Below are 22,120 nucleotides of genomic sequence, written 5' to 3'. Positions count from 1 at the left end.
AAAAAATATGAAATGCAAGATAGTGGCATCCTAAAAGCTGAACAATATGATTTGATGTAAAATTTCTTCATGTAAGATGTCCTATGAGTGTCTTTTTTACTTCATAACTAGGGAAGAATGATTTACAATGAGCCAACCTTTCATGTATTCATCCCTTCCCTTCGTAATTTGCTTTCCTCAGCATTTTGTAATTGCAATATTGTCATAATTATACATTTAAAATTCAAATAAGTCAAAAGAAAAGAAATCATTAATTTGCTAACAAGCTGTGGAAATAATCAGAGTTTGGATCTTGCTGAACAGTAACTTGGGGAGCAGCCCAGTATGCAATACATTATACCAGAGGGTTATGACAGAGGAGGATAAAACTGTGAGACTTCACTTCCAAACCCTGAACATCAATGGATTGAATTTTCTGAGGAATGTCAATCTTTCACAGGTTGGCCCTCAAGACCTTCCACTTTACTACAGATTCTGGGAGGAGATTCAGATCTGGGTTGCCTCAGAAATACGAGGTCACACTTCCATTCTGATAGTTGTTTTGTAGCACACTATTGTCAAAGACAGGCAAACATGTGTGGGGATGGCCGACAGGGTGAGGGGTCGGATCAGGTTCGATACAGCAGGGGTTTGGGGTAGTCAGGCCCAGTCGAGCAGGAAAGGTGGGACAGGGGTTCAGGGCACTGACAGGTCACAGTCTGTTGAGAGGCATAACTGAAGATGTGTGAGTTAAGTATAATGGGGTCAGTTGAATAGTTAGTCAGGAATTAGACTATATATTCAGAAGCCTTCCCAAGGAACTATTTTACTTCATTTCATTGGAAGGCTCTGAACTTTCCAGTTTATATGCAGCCTTTCAGAGGGTTCCAAGCAGTGTAATTGTAGAGGGGAAATTTCAATTTCCCGGGCAATTCCTTTGGAGTCAGGTACCTTGGGAATTCCATGCGGTTCCCATCCGAAATTCTCATCTGCGCTGGAATAGAAGCTGTCTGGCAAGTGGAAAATCCAGCTGATATGTGTAAGTTTAGATCAAACAGTCATGGAAAAGCCTAAATCTTTGACTTGTTCTCCCCCTTCTAACTTTTGCTGTGCATCGAGAGCAAATCTTAGTGAATTTTCCCTGAGATCTTTCATACAATTCCTACCTGATGAGATCCGAATCTCTGCAAAATCTTATTCAATGGAGGCAAGCTGTTTCTTGAAGGCAAGAAAGGAAAACCAGCAGGCAGTTCAGCTGCATCTGTAATTCTACTCGTGGTCAACTGCAAAGGAACTTTGGCAAAGAAATCAGAGAACAGGTGTCCTTTCTGCATTCCCAACTGGGATGTGGTGTGTGTTACAGATGGTGCATGTAAAAGGCATAAATTAATCTGCAGAAAGGGGACGAGTATGATGTATAAATAGATTGAAGTAAGTAGTCGCAAAATTAAGATCACCATATATTGGTGAAATGTATAGATACACTGCCAAATTAAACTTAATGTACAAAAATGTGCAGGGATGCATTTTGAAAGGAAGAATGAGGAGAAACAATTTAAACCAGATGGGATAATTTTAAAGAGCATCTTTAAACAGTGACCATAGGAATGTACATATGCAAATATTTGAAGGTGTTAAGACAAGTCGACTTGACTTTTCTTATAAAAAAAGTGTACACAATCTTTTGCCGTATAAGCAGAGTAAAAAAGCTAGGAAGTTATTGTAAACCTTTATGAATCATTAGGCTTTAGTAGAGCTTAAGAAAGGCCACGATGGAATAAATAACAAAGAAACCGATTCCAGGAAGAAATGAAGACATGTTCTAGAGGGCATTGATTAATGGTAATTGGCAAAAGAACTAAGAGAATTTAAGACGTCTAGTTCTACACAACAAATTGCTTGTGATCTCGGGAAATAGTTGCTCAATAGTAACACCAATAAACTAGTCATCTAAAGACCCAGGCTAATGTCCTTTGGTATGACTTCAAATCCCACCATGGCAGCTGGGGTTATTTAAATTCAGTTAATAAATCAGGAATATTAAGATAATCTCAGTAATAGCGATCAGGAATCTTTGTTGTGAAAATCCATCTAGCTCACTAATGTCCTTTGATGGATGAAATCTGCTGTACTTACCTGGCCTGGCCTCCATATGATCCAGATCAACAGCAATCTGGTTGATTCTTAAGTGCCCTCTGAAGTGCACCATGACTCATTGGGGTAGTGTGCTGAAAATCAACTCCCAGTATTCCTGAGCTTGTCACAAATATGAAGAACTTTAGCCAAGCTGTCTGATACTCTCCCATCTACCTGACTGATAAAGCCAGGTTAAAAGAAAATGCTCACAAGATTTATGTACTTAATAAGAAAGTGACTGTATTATGAACAAGTTGTCTTTAACTATTGGCAAAATGTATGCACTTTTTGCTAATTTCTCACTCTATAATTTAGATTCTGCTCCTTTTAAAATCCATCCTCACAAAAAGACAGATACACAAAGACAGACCAAGACATGATATTGAGTTTGATAAGGAAATAAGATCAGGAAATGATCTTTTAGTTTCTTCCAATTTCTTTGGAAATGCACAAGGATTTTTGTGCATCAATACGCAGACTTTCGGCAACTAGTTGGGAATTTGTCCTGTCGCTGTCATTGAACATGATTTATTCCATCTCTTTGCCCAGTCTCCTTTGTTTAAAGTTGCAAATTTGTTTTTCATTCTGTAATCCAAAGTTAAAATGATACAGCAAAAAATTTGTATGGCATTTTTTGGCTAAGTCTGAGTTGCATCATGTGTTTTGGTAGGTTTATTGCTGTGAGGCCTAGTGTGCTTAAGTGCCCCATCTTACTAAACCATTTATTAATTATGTACCAATCCCTGTGGTGTGTCTCACATTTGATTTCCACCCCATCTTACCAAGCACCCTTGCTATTCATTGCATATCCTCATTTTACTGGCATCCTTTGCATCCACACCATCTGTAAAATGCCACTGTGCCTGGAGAAGCACTGTCAGTCTGGAGTTGCCCTGAAAAGTTCCTGACATTTGCCCCAGATTTGGAAGACAGAGGGAAATTGGCACCCTGCTTGGCTAGTAGGGACCTGGAGGTCCTGCTGGATGAGGTGGTACACAGGTAGGACTTCCTGTTCCCCACGGACCAGCAATGGATGACCTGACACCAGACCACACCAGCCTAGTCTAAGTTTGCCATCCTGGTTAAAGCAGTCTCAGCCATCTGAGGAACAACCAATAGTGTAGGAAGAAGGACAGAGTCCTTATTCACTTAGCCAAGGTAAGTGACACGATCTTCGCTCTGATACCCCTCAGACTTGACCTTTCCCTAGCTATCCTTTCCCTTCCCATTCCCTCTGCAAAGCCCTTGTCCATGGAATGTGAATCATGTGGACCTTGTATCCAAGTAAAATGCCAATTAGCTATTCTTAAAACCCTAACTCTTACTACTTAGAAGCAGATGGACAGTTTAAAGCACAAGTGTATACAATATAACATTCTCAACATATTAATGGAGGCTCCCCTTATCTCCACTTATGGCACATGGGGTGCTGCCATTGTTTCTAAAGGTGAACACCTTGCACCTTCTGCCTTGTAAAACAGTCTAGGTCTCCTTTCGTCCTAAATAGTCAAACCGTCAGGTCTTTCTGTCAGGCAGGCTTCAGAGTGGATCATGTGACCATCTTCATTTCACGTTAAAGTCCCAAATCATAACTATCTTTAAGAGGCCACAGTGATACAGAACTAATTAGATCATTTTTCAATTATCTGACACAGGTGCAGTTGGTTTGAGGGGGGAGGGGAACAGATAGCTTCTTCACCATGAGATTGAGTGAAATAGTGATCAAGGAGAACTAATGACTGCAAGTTTGGTTGTCCTGGCAGGTTACAGGTGACTCTATGAGATGATGCAAATTTAAAATGTTCTATTTATGTCTCAGATAAATAGCCTGATCAGCATTGATGTTACAGTGTAGTGGAAGCAACTAGACAAAGGTGGCAAGTTGTTCAAATCCTTTGAAATGCAGGCTTCAAATTACCAACATTGCATACTTCATTTTAGCTGTTCTTTAAAGATATAAACTTTATTCAAATAGAGTGATAGCAGATTGAGTACAAGCGAAGAGCAATTACAATAAATGTATGCTGATTAACATATTGTAAAATCATGAATGTTCAATATTAGATAATAAAATGTGAGGCTGGATGAACACAGGAGGCCCAGCAGCATCTCAGGAGCACAAAAGCTGACGTTTCGGGCCTAGACCCTTCATCAGAGAGGGGGATGGGGAGAGGGTTCTGGAATAAATAGGGAGAGAGGGGGAGGCGGAACGAAGTTGGAGAGAAAAGAAGATAGGTGGAGAGGAGAGTATAGGTGGGCGGTGGGGAGGGGATAGGTCAGTCCAGGGAAGACGGACAGGTCAAGGAGGTGGGATGAGGTTAGTAGGTAGGAAATGGAGGTGCGGCTTGGGGTGGGAGGAAGGGATGGGTGAGAGGAAGAACAGGTTAGGGAGGCAGAGACAGGCTGGGCTGGTTTTGGGATGCAGTGGGTGGAGGGGAAGAGCTGGGCTGGTTGTGTGGTGCAGTGGGGGGAGGGGACGAACTGGGCTGGTTTAGGGATGCGGTGGGGGAAGGGGAGATTTTGAAACTGGTGAAGTCCACATTGATACCATTAGGCTGCAGGGTTCCCAAGCGGAATTTGAGTTGCTGTTCCTGCAACCTTCGGGTGGCATCATTGTAGCACCGCAGGAGGCCCATGATGGACATGTCATCTAAAGAATGGGAGGGGGAGTGGAAATGGTTTGCGACTGGGAGGTGCAGTTGTTTATTGTGAACCAAGCGGAAGTGTTCTGCAAAGCGGTCCCCAAGCCTCCGCTTGGTTTCCCCAATGTAGAGGAAGCCACACTGGGTACAATGGATGCAGTATACCACATTGGCAGATGTGCAGGTGAACCTCTGCTTAATATGGAAAGTCATCTTGAGGCCTGGGATAGGGGTGAGGGAGGAGGTGTGGGGGCAAGTGTAGCATTTCCTGCAGTTGCAGGGGAAGGTGCTGGGTGTGGTGGGGTTGGAGCGCAGTGTGGAGTGAACAAGGGCGTCACGAAGAGAGTGGTCTTTCCAGAAAGCAGACAAGGGTGGGGATGGAAAAATGTCTTGGGTGGTGGGGTCGGATTGTAGATGGCGGAAGTGTCGGAGGATGATGCGTTGTATCCGGAGGTTGGTGGGGTGGTGTGTGAGAATGACGGGGATCCTCTTTGGGCGGTTGTGGCGGGGGCGGGGTGTGAGGGATATGTTGCGGGAAATGCGGGAGACGTGGTCAAGAGCGTTCTCAACCACTGTGGGGGAAAAGTTGCAGTCCTTGAAGAACTTGGACATCTGGGATGTGCGGGAGTGGAATGCCTCATCGTGGGAGCAGATGCGGCGGAGGCGGAGGAATTGAGAAAAGGGGATGGAATTTTTGCAGGAGGGTGGGTGGGAGGAGGTGTATTCTAGGTAGCTGTGGGAGTCGGTGGACTTGAAATGGACATCAAGTTACAAGCTGGTTGCCTGAGATGGAGACTGAGAGGTCCAGGAAGGTGAGGGATGTGCTGGCGATGGCCCAGGTGAACTGAAGTTTGGGGTGGAAGGTGTTGGTGAAGTGGATGAACTGTTCGAGCTCCTCTGGGGAGCAAGAGGTGGCGCCGATACAGTCATCAATGTAACGGAGGAAGAGGTGGGGTTTGGGCCCTGTATAGGTGCAGAAGAGGGACTGTTCCACGTAACCTACAAAGAGGCAGGCATAGCTGGGGCCCATGCGGGTGCCCATGGCCACCCCCTTTGTCTGTAGGAAGTGGGAGGAATCAAAAGAGAATTTGTTGAGGGTGAGGACGAGTTCGGCTAGGCGGATGAGGGTGTCGGTGGAGGGGGACTGGTCGGGCCTGCGGGACAGGAAGAAGCGGAGGGCCTTGAAGCCATCTGCATGCAGAATACCACTGTGGGGGAAAAGGAGGGACTGGACGTCCATGGTGAAAATGAGGTGTTGGGGGCCAAGGAATTGGAAGTCCTGGAGGAGGTGGAGAGCGTGGGTGGTGCCACGGACGTAGGTAGGGAGTTCCTGGACCAGAGGGGAGAAAATTGATCACTGATTCAATATTAGAGATGTTTTCCTTTGCTATATGTTACAGGATGTGAATATCTGGGTTTGCTCCCAAGTGTAGGCGTGAGCATTTTAGGTGAACACGAACACACCATTCCAACTGGTGAGATAACTTACCCAGTCAACTGTCAGTCAATTCTGAACAAGAGCAAGTATTTCACCCTGTCACAGGCCTCAATGCCAGATGGGGTTACCTCAGCTCCACGACATCTCTGCAGGAGTTCCTAAGGGTAGCATCTTAGGCCCAATCAACTTAACTTGCTTCATTAATTATCTTCCCAACATCATAAGGTCACAACTGGGAACATTCATTGATGATTGAAAATGGTCAGCTGGGCTGAAAAGTAGTAATCTTTGTGCCACACAAAGGCCAAGCAGTGACAAACTCCAACAAGATTGAATCAAACCATTAATCCTTGATTTTAAATGATATTACCATCATAGAAACCCATATTATTGACATTCTAGAGGTTAACGTTAACCATAAGAACTGGACTAGCCATTTAAACACTGTGGCTGCAATAGTAGGTCAGAGGATAGGAGATCTGCAGTGAGTAACTCTCTTTCTGACTTCCCAAAGCCTATCCACCATGTACAAGGCATAAGTCAGGAGTGTGATGGAATACTCCTCACTTGCCTGGATGGATGCAGCTCCAACAACACTGAAGAAGCTTGACACCATTCAGGATGAAGCAGCCGGCTTGAATGACAACATATCTACAAACATCCACGCCCTTCAACACTGATACTGAGTCGTAGTATCTACACTGTAAAAATTCTTACAAAGCTTCTTAAATATATGTCCACTTCCATCTAGAAGAACCAAGGCAAGTTACCCTCCAACCCAAATACCACGCAGACTTGGAAATATATTGCCATTCCTTCACTGCCGCTTGGTCAAAATCGTGAAACTCTCTCCCAATAGCATTGCATCTACCTACAGCACATGGATTGCAGTGGTTCCAAAAGGCAGCTCACCACTACCTTCTCAAGGGCAACTGGTATGGAGTAATAAATGCTGGTCCAGCCACCAGTATCCCATGAGGAAAGAGAAATAAAGATCATTTGAATGAAGAGTGTTTGAGAAAATGAAGAAGACTCATTTGTCCAAGCAATCAGAATTTCCTGAAAAATATAGGGTTAACTTCTTGGGATTCAGTTGGTTTCTGTGGGATAATGCGGAATACCTAGGTTGCAAAGATTTATTTGTTTATCTGTCAGATGGTGTATGCAATCATGTGACACATTGCCGTAGACACAGAATTTCCAATAGATGTTTAAAGACTTGCCAAGCCCTTCAAGAAGCTGTAGAATAGCTTAGGGCAAATTTACAGAACAAAATGTACTGTCTGCAATTTGTTCAATTAATTTCATTTTAATGTCTGATTCTGACTAGTCTCTTATCTCATGATTTAGTATTGATTTCTGACATTGCACTGGGCTTTAAAAATGCACATTGTTACTCTTAGTTCCAAACGCCAAAAGCAGCTGAAGTAATCTTCTTGTATTTTTCAGTATATGACTGCTGCAGCACCTATGCAAGGGACCTACATTCCCCAGTACACTCCTGTGCCTCCAGCAGCTGTCCCTGTTGAAGTAAGTATTTGGATCCTCCTCTGCTGAATGATGCATAACACAATTGTACATGATTATTTATCACAAAATACTTTAGATTCATAACTGTTATTAATATTATTGTAATCCTAAATTGGGCATCAAATCTACTGCAAGCGGATCGGTTGAAAGATTTTCTGTCTGCTGTCTTGAAGGAGCAGATTTGAAATAGGTTTGAGCAGTTTTTTGTGGATATGAGCCATTCAATTGGCCATCCCACCTGGAAAGATCAAGGGATAGTTGTTGTGTGGAATGAAAATAGTTACCGCTGCAGCAGGGAGTACTCTTTTCGAATTGAGGATTAAATTAAGGCATTTTGTTGGGATAGGATAGAAAAGAACTCAGACTGTGTCCACTACTTACTGCAAATGGAAAGCATTCAGACCTCAGCACTGTTATCTGTCTGATTTTCTTAAAAAAGTCAAATACAGTGCAGATGTTTCTTCTGCTTCATTAAAATATGTTTTATCCATTTTTTAAAACTAACTTTCAGTCACCTTCTCTTTAATTTGTTCACTATGCCTTGTTTACTCATTCTCTGCCCTCTACCAGAGTCTCTACAGTGCAGATAGAAGCCCACCAGGTCTGCACCAACCATTTGGAGACCATCCCACCCAGGCGCACTTTTACCCTATCCACGTAGCCGTGCTTTTACTGTGGCTAATCCTGTGGTTATCCTGATGTAGTTACCATGGCTAAGCCTAGCCCGCATATCCCTGGACATTGTAGGCAATTTAGCACAGCCAATCTGCCCAACCTGCGCATCTTTGAACTGTGGGAGGAAACTGGAGCACCCGTCAGAAGCCCACACAGACACAGGGAGAACGTGCAAACTCTGCGGGAGAATGTGCAAACTCTGCGCAGTCACCCAAGGCTGGAATTAAACCCAGGTCCTTGGTGCTGTGAGGCAGCGGTGCTAACCACTGAGCCACCCACAGTGCCATTAGTCTCTCCCTCCATCACAACTCATTACCTCTTTCTTTCTGTCCCTACAAGCAGTTCTACGCGCTTCCTTGCTTGAACATCAACAGTGAAGAACAGTATGCAAAATTCTGTCCGAGAGTTTGTGATAAACCAGTATGTAACATTAATAGTGTCATACATCTATATTGAATTGAAACATTTCTTCAAAATTCCATAGCTTTAAAATATTTTCATGATTGACAGATTATTGTGGTAGGTATGAAAATAACAGAGTATGTTCTGATTGAAGCTTTTCTAATATTATTAGTTAATATTATTTAACTCCCTTTAACTCCCCTTCATGAAGTCAATCTGCTTCTACCCCCTCTCTCTTCCACAGTGTCAATTCCATCAAATGCCATTATGCTGTAATTTATCTAACCTCCAACTTCCAAATTCCTTGCATAATTTTGGCTTCACCTAACTACATCACAGTGGTGCCAGTCTGTTTCACTAACTCTGAATTCCAACAATTATATCTCTCTCCGAACAGCAATATATTCGCTCCATCTGGATCACCTGACCCACTCTCTTAAAGGGGCAGCACATCCCAATGACATACGGAACATAACACTTAATGGTCAGCCAGAATTTAAGGTTTTTTGCCTGCCCCCACAGGATACACAGTTGCCTTCCCAACTCTTCCACTTAAAGGTCTCATCCCACTGCCACTGTTTTTCCACCAGCACCAAGTGGGAGTCACACAATGTGGGCTTTTGACTTGCGTGCAGCAGAGGAAACTGCCTGCAGCAAGAACTGCTCCTTTTTGCTGCCGCCCTCACTGGCCTTAGAAATTCTGCTTTTTGTACCTTTCCTCCAGGGCTCCAACAACAACCCTGTGGCATGGGTCAATGCAGTATCAGTATGGATGCCTGCTCCTAGAGTGCTGCCAGCACTAAAGAGGAGTTGACATTTGACTCATGACTTTCAGAGGTGGGACATCCACCTGGAAGATGACAAAGAATGATAGCAACCTGCTAATTTCCAGACTGACATTACCTCAGCTCTGGTGGTTTTGGAATGGCCATGCCACAGTTACCACTTGTTCTTCATCTGGTAAATGGAACCAAACCTATGACCATTGAATTCTCCCCAGTTGTTCATTAGTCCCAGGAAAGGAAAGTTGTTTGCGTTGATCATTTTCAGAATGCACACATTCAGTCATAGCATCATAGAGTCATACAGCACAGAAACAGACCCTTTGGTCTAATTTGACCATGCTGATCAGGTTTCCAAAGTTAAACTAATTCCATTTGCATGCTTTTGGCCCGTGTCCCTCTAAACCTTTCCTACTCATATACCTGTCCAAATGTTTTAAATGTTGTAACTGTTCCTGCAGCTACCATTTCCTCAGGCAGTTCATTCCACATACGAGCCACCATCTATGTGAAAAAGTTGCCCCCAGGTGTCTTTTAAATCTTTCACCTGTCACCTTAAAAATATGCCCCCTAGTTTTGGACTCGCCAACCCTACGAAAAAGTCCTTTACTACTCACCTTATCTGTGCCCCTCAAAATCTTATAAAGATCACTTTTCAGTCTCCTACATTCCAGTGAAACAGCTCCCAGCCTATCCTGCCTCTCCTTATAACTCAAACCCTCCAATCCTGGCAACATCCTTTTAAATCTTTTCTGAACCCTCTCTATTTAATAGTGTCTTTACTATAGCAGGGCATAGGCCTTGACAATAAGTTTCATTTAGTTTTTTTTCTCCTATTTGCCTGTTGAGCTACCTTAGTGTTTTTCTTAGCAAGTCAGCCTGCTTATATCAGTTCAGTGGTAGTGTTAGTATATCCCTGAGCTAGGAGGCTACTCCAGAGGTGTGTGATTACCTGTCTGAAGAGATTGATTGACAGTATTTAAAACCGTTCTGTGTGTATTCAGCTTTGTGCTGTGATCCTGCTTTTCCTAGAAATTAGTAGAGAGTCCCTTCACTAAAATAAATCATCTGGGACTCATACAGAGAAAACTGGTCTTATGAGTCTGGGCTGTACTTCCTCCCAGATTTCAGATGTAAAAGGGATATTGTTCAAGCCACAGTGATATCTATGTTTTATTTAAAACAGTCCTACTTTTGAATTTATTTTCCATTTTATTTCTGAGCTTGCATTGAACAAAATGAAACACAGAATGCTTTAGTATTTGAATCTCACTGCTATCCAGTGCTGTCCGGATCAGGAAAGATGTGATTATAATTGGTTGAAAGCAGCATGAGCAATATTATACTCAATTCTGGCCATATTCCATAAATCAAATTGATGCATGAGAAAGGGTATAAAGGACAGTAATCAATGTAAGTCAGACATTCTGCAGCCAAGATGTAGGAAATAAAATAATGTTCTTTCAGACAATGAAGATTGAGTGACAATAGAGTTCTGAATTTTAATATAACCGAAAAGGAATAGAGAAAACTAATGCTGATAAATGTTTTCCATCAGTTAATTTAACCTATTTTTTCACTGTCCAGTTTCTTTTGCAGGATGATGTAATAGTTAGGAGCTTAAATTGGTGGAAAATTGATTAAAGATAAACTAATAATTATAATATCTAGAGACAACAAATTCGGGTGATCGGTATTGTATAAGTCAACTAGACATGTTGAGGGAATTTAGACTTTGGAAATGGAAACAAAGTGAGCGATGTAAAAGACTTGCATGTTTGCATTCTCCCAATGTAGTCAAAATGCTCTCCACTCAGCTGCCTGGGGAGAAGGGAAAGTTTATATCCCAAATTGCTGACGTTGCAGGTTGTTACTGTGTCTCATTAGAGTGGTGGTGAGTAGAAGTCTCATGCGATTTTGCTTCCTTCCTAACTTCAGGGTGTTGTTGCTGATACCTCCCCACAGACAGTCGCACCTTCATCACAGGAAGCCAGTGGTCAACAACAGATACCAGTGGAAACAACCAATGATCACGCACCTACCTATTCTTACCAACAAGCTAAGTAAGTGTTCTTTTTAGTCGGTACATCAAGAAAGAAAGTGCCATAGGACAATGAGTCTGTACAGAGTGTCAAGTTGAATAAATAGATGGAGAGGCGATCATGTTGACCTTGTGACTGACCCTGACACATCAGTTTCTGAAGAGTCAACAATGACACAATCGCATTGCCGGCTTCACAATAAACTGAATACTCATTCAAAGAATTGGCAGGACTTTTCATAGAATCTCTACAGTGTGGAAACAGGTCCTTCGGCCTAACAAGTCCACACCGAACTTCAGAGCATTCCACCCAGACCCATCCCCCTATAACCCACCTAATCTACACTGCGGGCAATTTAGGCTGGCCAGTCCACCTAACCTGCACAACTTTGGACTTTTGTACTCCACTAGCTTACTTTTTCCAATATAATCAATGCCAAAATGTCTGAGTTGGATTAATAGTCAAGCATGCTCAATTATCAAATCTAAAATGGCTCAATCTACATGAGGATAACTTAGATTTGTGTTGATTCTTTCACAGAATACCACTTCTCATCTCTCTATCTTCCACATGTCTTTATTGTTCTCTTTATAATCCAGAAAGACAATCAAAGGGGAGTAAGCTGGTTTTGATTTTTCCTGTCCTCAGATCAGGAACTTAACCCTCATAGCTCTTCTGATATGGGAAGAAATTACTTCTCAGAAGATCAGTTTTGAATGTTGCATCAGTGGCTGAATGTGTTATGCGGTGCATTAATCCATTAATCGAATGGTTATGTAGGACAAAAGTAGTTCTGGTTTTGTTTGCTGGTTTGTATTGAGTTAATTGAGCCAGTTTAGCCAGTGGAGGGATTACCACAGTCACAATTGGTGACTGTGTTAGAATAGGAGAGAGGACCTTGCTTGCACTCATACTTGTTGTTCACTGATCCTTTCTGTAGCTTTTAAATCTGGATGCTGGCTGAATACAGAATGCCCCACACCATGCTGCAGTACTGCTGGCCCCTCTGGAACTTTTTCCCAACATCAGTTAGCGTGCTCAGAAAATCTCACCCAGAAATAATTTTATGTGCTCGGATAAGGTATAGTTTGATGGTGGCATGGTGGCTCAGTGGTTAGCACTGCTACTTCAGAGCACTGGGGACCTGGGTTCAATTCCAGCCTTGGGTGACTGTGTGAAATTTCAATGTTCTCCCTGTATCTGTGGGTGGATTTCCCCTCACAGCCCAAAGATGCACATGTTAGGTGGATTGGTCATGTTAAATTGCCCATGGTGGCCAGGGATTTGCAAGCTAGATGGATTTAGCTATGGTAAAGGCTAGATGAGGGGGCTGGATCTGGTTGAAATGCTCTTCAGAGGGTCTATACAGATTTGATAGGCCTCCTTCTGCAGAGTAGCGGGTTCTATGATAAATGCAATCTTCAGTTAACAGGACTCTATTCTTTGTTGTACACACATGTGATAGCTGACACTCTTTTCTGCTTTATTTCCACAGACAGTAAACAGGACTGAAAATGGGAATCATGAGCTGAAAATTGCCTTGAACCAGGAAACTTCAGTGAACATGAAGGTGGCTTCCAGTTTGCACAGGCGTCGAATGAATGCTTTTTATTTCGTACCTTACCTGACAAAAAAAAGTGTTTTTATGTGCTGTGCAAATGGTTCAGTGATGTAGTCTGACAGTTTAATTTTGCTATAAAAGCTTATTTTTAAAAGAGAAAGAAAATCCCATAAAGGGATTTGTTTTGACTTTTCATTCAGATGAACAGGTAAAATATAAATGATTTGTATGTTCGGATAGACTTAGAACTGTAAGACTGACAAGTTTGGAAGAGGAAGGAAGCTGCAGTGTTTTAGGAAAGTTTAATGGTCTTCCTCTGATATTAAGCTACTCTTTTTTTCATGTCTTTTATTAATTTGTAGGTTTTTCAGAAACGTTTAGCTAAGATTTATCTTGACTCTTAATTGCCTTAATTTTGAAGACGTCAGGCTCTCAAAGCCAGCTGTCAACATTGCGTTAGAAATTCTAGATTGAAATTATGTGCTTGGACCAAGTGGTTGGTGCAAGAATTTGATAAAAGCTTAACTTTATAGGGAGGTAAAATGCTAATAAGCTGTACAGGTTAAAACAAAAAAAAACAAAAAAAAATGTTGCTTGTCTTCTTTTGCAGAAGAACATGGTTTTATTGATAAAGAATAAGGACAACTGACAAAATCTAAAAAAATTGCTAAGACTTTTCATGAATTTTGTCTTAAAGCAGTGGAAACTGACAATTTGCAGAAGGCTGAAGCGTTTTGCGATTTGAAACAAAAAGTGACTGCATTGTACAAAATGCAGTTTATCGCTTAAGGCAGATTGTTTTATTTACAAAGCATAATTGCTAGCAGCAGAATTAGTGCTTTATATTTGCAATCTTTTTTATTAGCTTAAAATGTTTTTAGTCTGCTTTGCTTGTCACCTTGCAGATGCAAGCTAAAGAGTAAAAGGTGCGAACTAGTTAGATAGGAGCTTATGGTTAAAAAGAAATCAAAGCAAAAGCAATAGATTGAAGAAATTGTGGACAATTTCTGTAGTCTTTAATTTTCATAGTTGTGGATCAAATGCAGCCTAAGGATGGCCTATTTTATACCAAAGATGAAGTGACACCCTAAAGCAGTCAAGAAGCTAGAGATTTTTTCTGTTGTTTTTTAAATCTTTATTTGACCTACATGGCCGGACCAGTTCTTACTTTACTTTCTTTAAACTTTTCTTCCACTGGTTACTCTCTAATAACTCATACACAGTCAGAATGTTTATCAAAAAATATTGGTGGTGCACTGGTAATAGGGGAAAATTCCATGTACATCAAAAGAAGGATTAATTCTGTAAAGTATCAATCATTTTCTGTCCTAACTTTTGACCTTAATGTGTATTTGTAAATGTGCATTATTTGTTCTCTTCGCAAAGTTATTACTTTTTATGTCTTCCTTTATACTTTATGCATCTGGATAGCCCATTTATCTACCTCAGTCTATGCCATCTCCTAATGTGCTGAGCAGCTGTTATCCAGCATTTTGCAAAACTTCAGTTTTTTTCTTCCTTTTTTTTAATGTGCCCAGCGTTTCTTGTGTGCAGATTGCCTCCACAGGACATTGATGAGATGTACAGGTACATATAAGGACATTAGCAGCCTAGAAATAGTTGCTACATGCCCAGGCTTAGAAGTTGATCTGTTAATTGATCCTGTATACACAATGGTAGCAGGTAGGACAGCCACTGCCCCAGTGACAAGCCACTTTTATACTCTACTAAAGTCAAAACCTGATATTGAAATATGCTTTCTTTGTATGTCAAAGGAATGACTTTGTGCTGGAGCTATATTGATAGTATGTGTACTGTCAAATCAAGCAGATCATCGACTCAATTTTAGAGTCCAGACAAGAAGTGACACCATTTTAGTGGTGGAAAAAAAATCTCTGTGTCTTTGATATTTGTGTTGTAGCTCAACATAAATACATTGTGCAAAGTCCAGAGTTGTGTTTCCCATTCTGAAAGGTAACTATTGCTACTGCAACATGCCGCTGCTGTCATTTAGTAGTACAGTCGATAGTCCATTCATTTCATGGCTTTGTTCCCAATGGGATGTTATGGTAAAGATGTAAAGGAGCAATATTGGGTAAAGGCTGGTTATGATTATTAACATTCTGAATGTGAGAAGCTATATAGAAACAACTCTTTCCCTTCTGATTTAGAGAAATGAAAGATATTGCTGACAATCAGGGATTACGAGGAGGAGAAAATCAGGAGGGCAAGGGTTGAGTTAGGCGTAAGCAATTAATGTACTTGAAACGAGGTTTAGGATATATCAGCCAACGAACATAACCAAAAGAAAATGTCCTGTCGTGACCAACAAGCAATTCACCTCTTTAAAAACACAATGTTTGTGCCAGCACTCACAATGGGTCTGGAATATTATTCATGGGACTGTATCTTTTTGTGTCAGCCTATCCAAGATGGATTTCAATCATATTTCTAATTCAATCTGTACAATTTGAGCTATACCTTAGACTCACCCAGAGAGTATTTTATCAGAAAGGTCAATTGAAAAAGTCTTACCTTTTACAGCTTGCTTAGTTGTGCCCCTTTTTCTTCTCGTATGTTACAAGCCGCCTGTTTAATTGAATTAATATTTTTCCAAATTCTTATAAGATAAATGAGATATTTGGAAAGTAAATATGAAGTATGTTTATGTTAATAATTCCCAAATATTTAATCAGTAGAAGTAGGACTATGGGGATTAAATTGGATCTTGTTTTTACCCATTATTTTCAGCGAGGTTCACTACTGCAAGGTTACATCAAGCACTGATGATTTTGGGTAGTATTAAGGCTTTTGTGTGACCACCTTAAATTGGAATTAGGTCACTTGCATATAATAAGTTGCCAAAAGCCTGATAAAAGAACTATTTCTTCAAAATTGGTCAGATACCAAGCAGAGCATCATCCAGCATACTGTGCTCAGTTTTTATTTCACTTTTGGCCTAACCAATGATCCTTAAAGGGAATTGATGGCAGCAGTGAATCCACAGTATTTCTAAGGGCTGCAGCCAGCCTACAATAACATCCCTGTAGTTCGTCAACCCTTTCTGAAAACCAGGATCTTCCTGTAAGCCACTTTTGCCGGCTCCATTGAATTGTCTCGTGAGCCCTACGGGCTCCCACCACTCGCTGTAAATATTTAGAAGACGCTTGAGGTACAATATTGAATGAGCCTTGGGCCTTTGGCCCCTGGCGCTCACTGAGGACATGCTAACCATTTCAGGCCTAAATGGATTTCTCCTCTTATCTTTAAAGAAATTAACGTTTAGTGTCTCAAGGATTTGTAATTATGTTCACATGGAAATCATATAGAATTCTTGCAGATGTAAGAGCGCACTCCAAATTTTCACAAGAAGAATTAGATTCTTCCTTCTCCCATTTTCTGATATACTAACCATGATGACTGAGCTTACTGGAACCCAACGCTGCATCACTGAAATATAGAGAAACAAATTACATATTGGCTCAGAATAGTATATTTTACAATTCTTGTGGACTTCTAAACAAATGTTGTTACGAAGATGAAAGATTAGAAGTTGAGCCTTTGGGAGTCGGTCCTTTTCTTTCTACGATTAACCAGTGGCTTATCATATTATCATTAATTAAATGGACAAGGATAGAGTTGTAACCCAATGAAGATGGAATGAGTGCAATATACGATTGATCTAATTTTAAAATCTCTTTACTGAGCTATTCTGAGGATCACAATAATATGGTGTTTCCTTCTTTAAAAAAGTACATATTTAGCTCAAGGAAATAAGTTAGAATTCATCTCTTTTGGATAGTGAGTCTTGGCAATCTACTTTCCAATTGCTTTAACTATGGGTCCATAATAGTTGTGGTTCCACCAAGCTTAATTGTCTCAAAGTGTACATTTCGGGGTTGATGGGTCACCTTTTTGATAATGAGATTTAAGATACTTAATATATGCATTACTTCTGTTCAACTGACAATACCTGTGAAGCAAGGCCGATGTTTGAGGTATAGTTCTGTGGGTGGCCTGTTTAGACAGGTCTGTACTGTGTTTATTGATGCAGGATTTGCAATTCCCTTCAACAAAATTACATTGGCGTTTGGTGAACCAGAGTGGTACTTTTGTTTGAATTTCCAAATATGGACGTGTGATATATCAGTGCTGCTAACCAATCATGAAATTTTATTTTAAAGTGTGTGCGTATATGTGTGTATGCGAGAGAGACACTATTGCCTTTCTGAGGCACTTCAAAGCACTTATCCCTGAATTTGTATCTAATTAGTATAGAGATATTTGTATTGTTATTCGTATCCTTGTTTTTCATCAATGTAAAGAGAATACAATCACAAAGAGGAATGCAGATAAGAAACTATATTGCTTTAAACAATTTGCACACAAGACATGCACATCAAATTAGCTTTAATTTTTTTGTTTGCTCTGGCAATTCCTATTCAGTGTTATCATGGGGTCATTTTCTGCTAACAAACCTCCAGTTGCAGTGTCAATGTTACATCCACAGAAAGCTATAAGTAGCAAAATACTAACACTTCTGAAGGGAAACTCCCATCCAAGTTGCCTTTTAGTTAATAACCGAAGTGCCCAGTGATGGTTAGTTTTCAAACCACAGAGAACAATGTTTGACTGATACAACTGTTGCCTCGGGTTTGGGCTTGACCTTTGGCTCGCAAAACCTTAAGCCAGACTCCTCTGATTCTGCCCAGGCTCAGGGTTCGTCCTTTGAAGCATTTTAAAATTGACTTGGCATGTTTGACAGAACTGAGTGATTCGCAAGAAGGCTCGTATTTCTTTAAAAAAAGAATGTGGTAAATAACTGGAATGTGAAAAGTTCACTTCCTATTGTGGGTGTAATATCAACACTGAGTGTCATGCTGTGGCATCAAATTACTGGAGAAGGTCCCAGTTTGAAATCCTTCAGGAGGGTACATTGACATACCAGTTGATAACCAAGCAACATTATTATGTTCAGATATTGAGATTGCTCTGTGTATCAATTCAGATCTATGCTGCTTTGTTCAGACTCAAAGGTTTTCATCATTTATAACCTCACAGAATAAATGTTTTTCTGTCTTTTATTGAATTTTGTCAGACACAAATCAATCCAAAATACACATTTAACCTTCCGAGTTCAAAGAATCTATTTTTTTTAAAAATGATGGCATTTCTGCATAACAGTTTCAACAAAATCTGGCACGTGTCTTCAGTTCAAATTCAGAGTGGCATATCTCTATTTCGAATGTAGTAAATGGATGGCATTATTTAACTCCAGTACAAATGATTAGTCATTGTTTGGTTATTCATTGTCAAATATTGTGGGAATTTCTCAATTACCTATTAATTAAGAGAAACCAATGCATATTATGTGTTCTTTCCAAAAGGGTCTTGACACTGATGAAATAGAAAATATTGTCCCAAATCGAATTATGAATAAATCAAAAAATAGTTTGAAAGTAAAATAAAATTTCTGTCGGCTCCACCAATTAAAAGGACAAAAAGTGTTTCCTGCACAGGCAAGCTACAGTGATGCCTCACTTTCAAGCTGCCATCCCACGATCCATGGACATGAAACCAAACAAAACAGAAAAAATATTACCGACATCCAGCTAGTGTGTGTTTTGTTTTGTTGCTCCTTATCATGTAGGAAAAGCTACAGAACTTGGAGGGTTAAAATCCTTCTGTCTGATACTTTTTTTTCGTCATTTGTTACAAACCTGCACAGGGAAACTCTGTAACCTGGTCCTAGACCAGGGTTGTTTCACTAGTCATTAAATTATGAAACTTTTTTTTAATTTATGAAGACCTTATTTTGTACAGTTCTCTTCATTAAAAGAAACTCATAGAGATGTCTATAAGATCAAGAAAGTTAATTTTTTAAATTTGTGTTTCAGTTGTGCCACAGAAATGCGAGGCATCACTTTGCCTGGCAGATCTTTCATTATCTGTTTGCTCCTGGAAATTTATGTAGATCAGTGGATGTTAGGTTTAAAATTCTGTTTTCTTTGAAGAAGCTTTCAATAAAAAAGAAATCTTAAAAAAAACCCTGTTTCTATGTGCATTTTTGTTGTTGTGCTTTGTATGAATATTTCAATTTGTGATGTCAAAGGGTCAGTACTGAGGGAATGCTGCACTGCCCGAGGGTCAGTACTGAGGCAGCAATGCACTGACGGAGGGTCTGTACTAAGGGAGCAATGCACTATCAAAGGGTCAGTACTGAGGGAGTGCCACACTGTCAAAGAGGATCAGTATTGAGAGAGTGCCACATTGACAGAGAGGGTAAGTACTGTAGGAGTGCTTCACTGTCAGAGAGAGTGCTCTAGATCCTGTCGGCCTCTAATTCTATCAGTCTTCCAAGGTGCAACCTTAAGTTCTATTCAATTCTGAGATTAAATTTATGACATTCTATCCAATCCGTGGAGACAACACATTCTTCCACCTTTTTCTGGATTGTTTAAGCCCCAGGTTGCTCTGCAATGCAAATCCTTATTTATCTCAGGGATTGGTTTCTGATTTATACAGTGCTACTCTCTCTCACTACTTTGTGCCTTTACCACAGTACAGCTTGAGTGTCTATCCATAACAAACATGAGTTTGTTTTGCCTTCTATAGCCCAATTCCGCTCCCAACAAAATCCTTGTTGAGCTCAACTATTTGGTTCTATGTTTGATCCATATATATATAGTTTGTTTTAGACAGGCTATTGCACAATATTTCTTGCTTGGCAGTGGGGAATCAAATAAAAGTTAATTAAATTGTGCTTCACCTCCTTTGCCAATTCTGCTCGTGCTGTAGACTGGAGCTTGATATCAACAATGCCACGGGGCAGGTGAATTCCTTACTGGCTTTTCAAAGATAATCTGTTTGTGCAATACATGGCAAATTGCAACAATTCTCCACAATCATTCTGGTTTCTGTTGTAAACCTCTATTCTAGTCGAATGCCCAAATACTAGTATTGCTACTTTAGGATCCTCAGTTGTTTAGTCTCGCACCATTTTGACAAGCTTGCATACAACTGTTTTCCTGGCTTATGTGTCATGAATAATCCAAAGAGGAAGAGAGTCGGCCTGGCTCCTACTTCAGGGAATCTCTCTGATGACATAGCTCCATGCAATAAGACACAGTTCTCCTAATTTCCACATGGCTAATCCAGGCTGCATAACATTGATTCAGGATCAAAATGTTGGACCAGGCTTGAGGACACAATGGCTGCTCATAACTCATATATCTGTAAATCCCAATAACCAAGCCTGCAATCTATGACTACATTCCAAAGTAACTTGTCAAGGATGAAAGTATTATTTGGTGATCTTTGGAATTTTGCATCTATATGTGGCATAATTTTTTTCCAGGCATCACCCTCGAATCTTTGACAATTTCAGTCAGCCATGGGTTCCTAATCTGCTAAGCCGTGCAGTCAGTATTACGTGAGACCTGGAGAAAGGAGCTGAGTGGGTCTGTGAACCCAGCATATTAATTGTTCTGTCAGACTTTGAATGCAGAGTGCATTCTTCTCTTGCTATTGCTGAAACTATTTCCTGCAAGTTTGACTATGATAGCTACAGATGGAGAAATTCCAGTCAGAGTTGAGAATTTACAGTCTTCTAACAGCATTTTATGCCATTTAGCAACTGGGAGCCCCTCAATATCCCTGGCAGAGTTTTCCAATAAGATTTTTCATTGAATGAACTAATGTGGATTTCACTAGCAAGGCCAGCATTAATTACCCGTAATTAACCTTGAGAAGGTGGTCAATTGTTGAATGCTGGGGGGAAGGCTGTTATACCCATACTTCTTTTAGGATGGGATTTCCTTGAATCAACGATGATGGAGGAACAGTGATAATTGCAAGTTGGACAGTGTTCAGCATGGAGGGGAGCTTGCAGGGGCTTGTGTTTCCATGTATCTGCTACACTTGTCCTTCACAGTGATAGGGAGGTCACAGTTTTGGAAGATACTTTTGAATGAGGCTTCGGTGAGTTGAGCCAGTGCACCTTGTAGATGGCACACGCTGTTGCCAGTGTACACCTACAGTGAGGGGAGTGATTGCTTAAAGTAGTGGATGATGTGCCAATTAAGTGGGCTGTTATGTCCTGGAAAGTGTAGAGTCTTGAGGATTGTTGGAGTTGCGCTTATCCAGGCAAGTGGAAAATATTCTATCAAACCCCCATCCCATGCCTGGTGGACAGGCTGTGGGCAGTCAGGAGGTAGGCTACTCACTGCAGAATACCCAGCTTGTGATCTGCTCTGACAACTACATTTTTGTATGGCTCCTCCTGTTCAGTTTCTGATGAATGGTGAAACAGGATTTTGCAAAGTCAGTGATTCTGCAATGCTAATGCCATTTCCTACAAGGGAAGATAGTCAGATTCTCTCTTGTTGGAGATGGTAGTTGAATGGCATGCATGTTACTTGCCATTTATCAGTCCAAGCTTGGATATTGCCCAGTACTTTCTGTATGTTGACATGGACTGGTTCTGTATCAATGAGTTGCAAATGATGCTGAACATTGTGCAAACCCCGCCCCCCACTTCTGAGTTTACAGTGCAAGGAAGGGAACTTGTGAAGATGGCTATGACTAGGACAGAAGCCTTAGGAACTCCTGCAGGCATGTCCAAGAACAGAGATGGTTGATCTCCAACAACCACAGCGAACTTCCTCTGTGCTAGGTATGACTCCAACCAGAGCTATGCTTTCCCCTGAGTTCCTGGATGTCACACTTGGCCAAATGCTGCCTTGCTGTTTCAGCCAGGCACTGTCCCTTCATCTCTGGAGTTCAGTTCTTTCGTACCAATGTTGTTTGTTCCAATGTTGTATGAAGTTAGGAGCTGATTCTCTGTCACAGAAACAAAACGGAGAGTTAGTTTTGTCCAACAATTACCACATGATAGCACTGTTTACAACCCCGTCTATTACTTTGCTAATGAT

General features: G+C 40.9%; 1 protein-coding gene across 5 annotated transcripts in view; it reads left to right on the top strand.

The window, feature by feature from the left end:
• rbms3 (RNA binding motif, single stranded interacting protein) overlaps nucleotides 1-19,199 on the top strand; it is a 1,261,622-nt gene extending 1,242,423 nt beyond the window's left edge. For all 5 annotated transcript variants that reach the window (XM_048556972.2, XM_048556941.2, XM_048556951.2 and 2 more), the window contains 3 exons: nucleotides 7,645-7,725; nucleotides 11,523-11,647; nucleotides 13,122-19,199. In XM_048556972.2, coding sequence (XP_048412929.1) covers nucleotides 7,645-7,725; nucleotides 11,523-11,647; nucleotides 13,122-13,128 — 213 coding nt within the window. In that variant the 3' untranslated portion in view covers nucleotides 13,129-19,199. The remainder of the gene's footprint in view (nucleotides 1-7,644; nucleotides 7,726-11,522; nucleotides 11,648-13,121) is intronic.
• Nucleotides 19,200-22,120: the final 2,921 nt, after the last annotated feature.

The sequence above is a fragment of the Stegostoma tigrinum genome, chromosome 2 (genome assembly GCF_030684315.1).
Source record: "Stegostoma tigrinum isolate sSteTig4 chromosome 2, sSteTig4.hap1, whole genome shotgun sequence".
NCBI lineage: Eukaryota > Metazoa > Chordata > Chondrichthyes > Orectolobiformes > Stegostomatidae > Stegostoma > Stegostoma tigrinum.
Note: the sequence above shows the minus strand (reverse complement) of the source record. Positions and strands in the feature narration are given on the sequence as shown.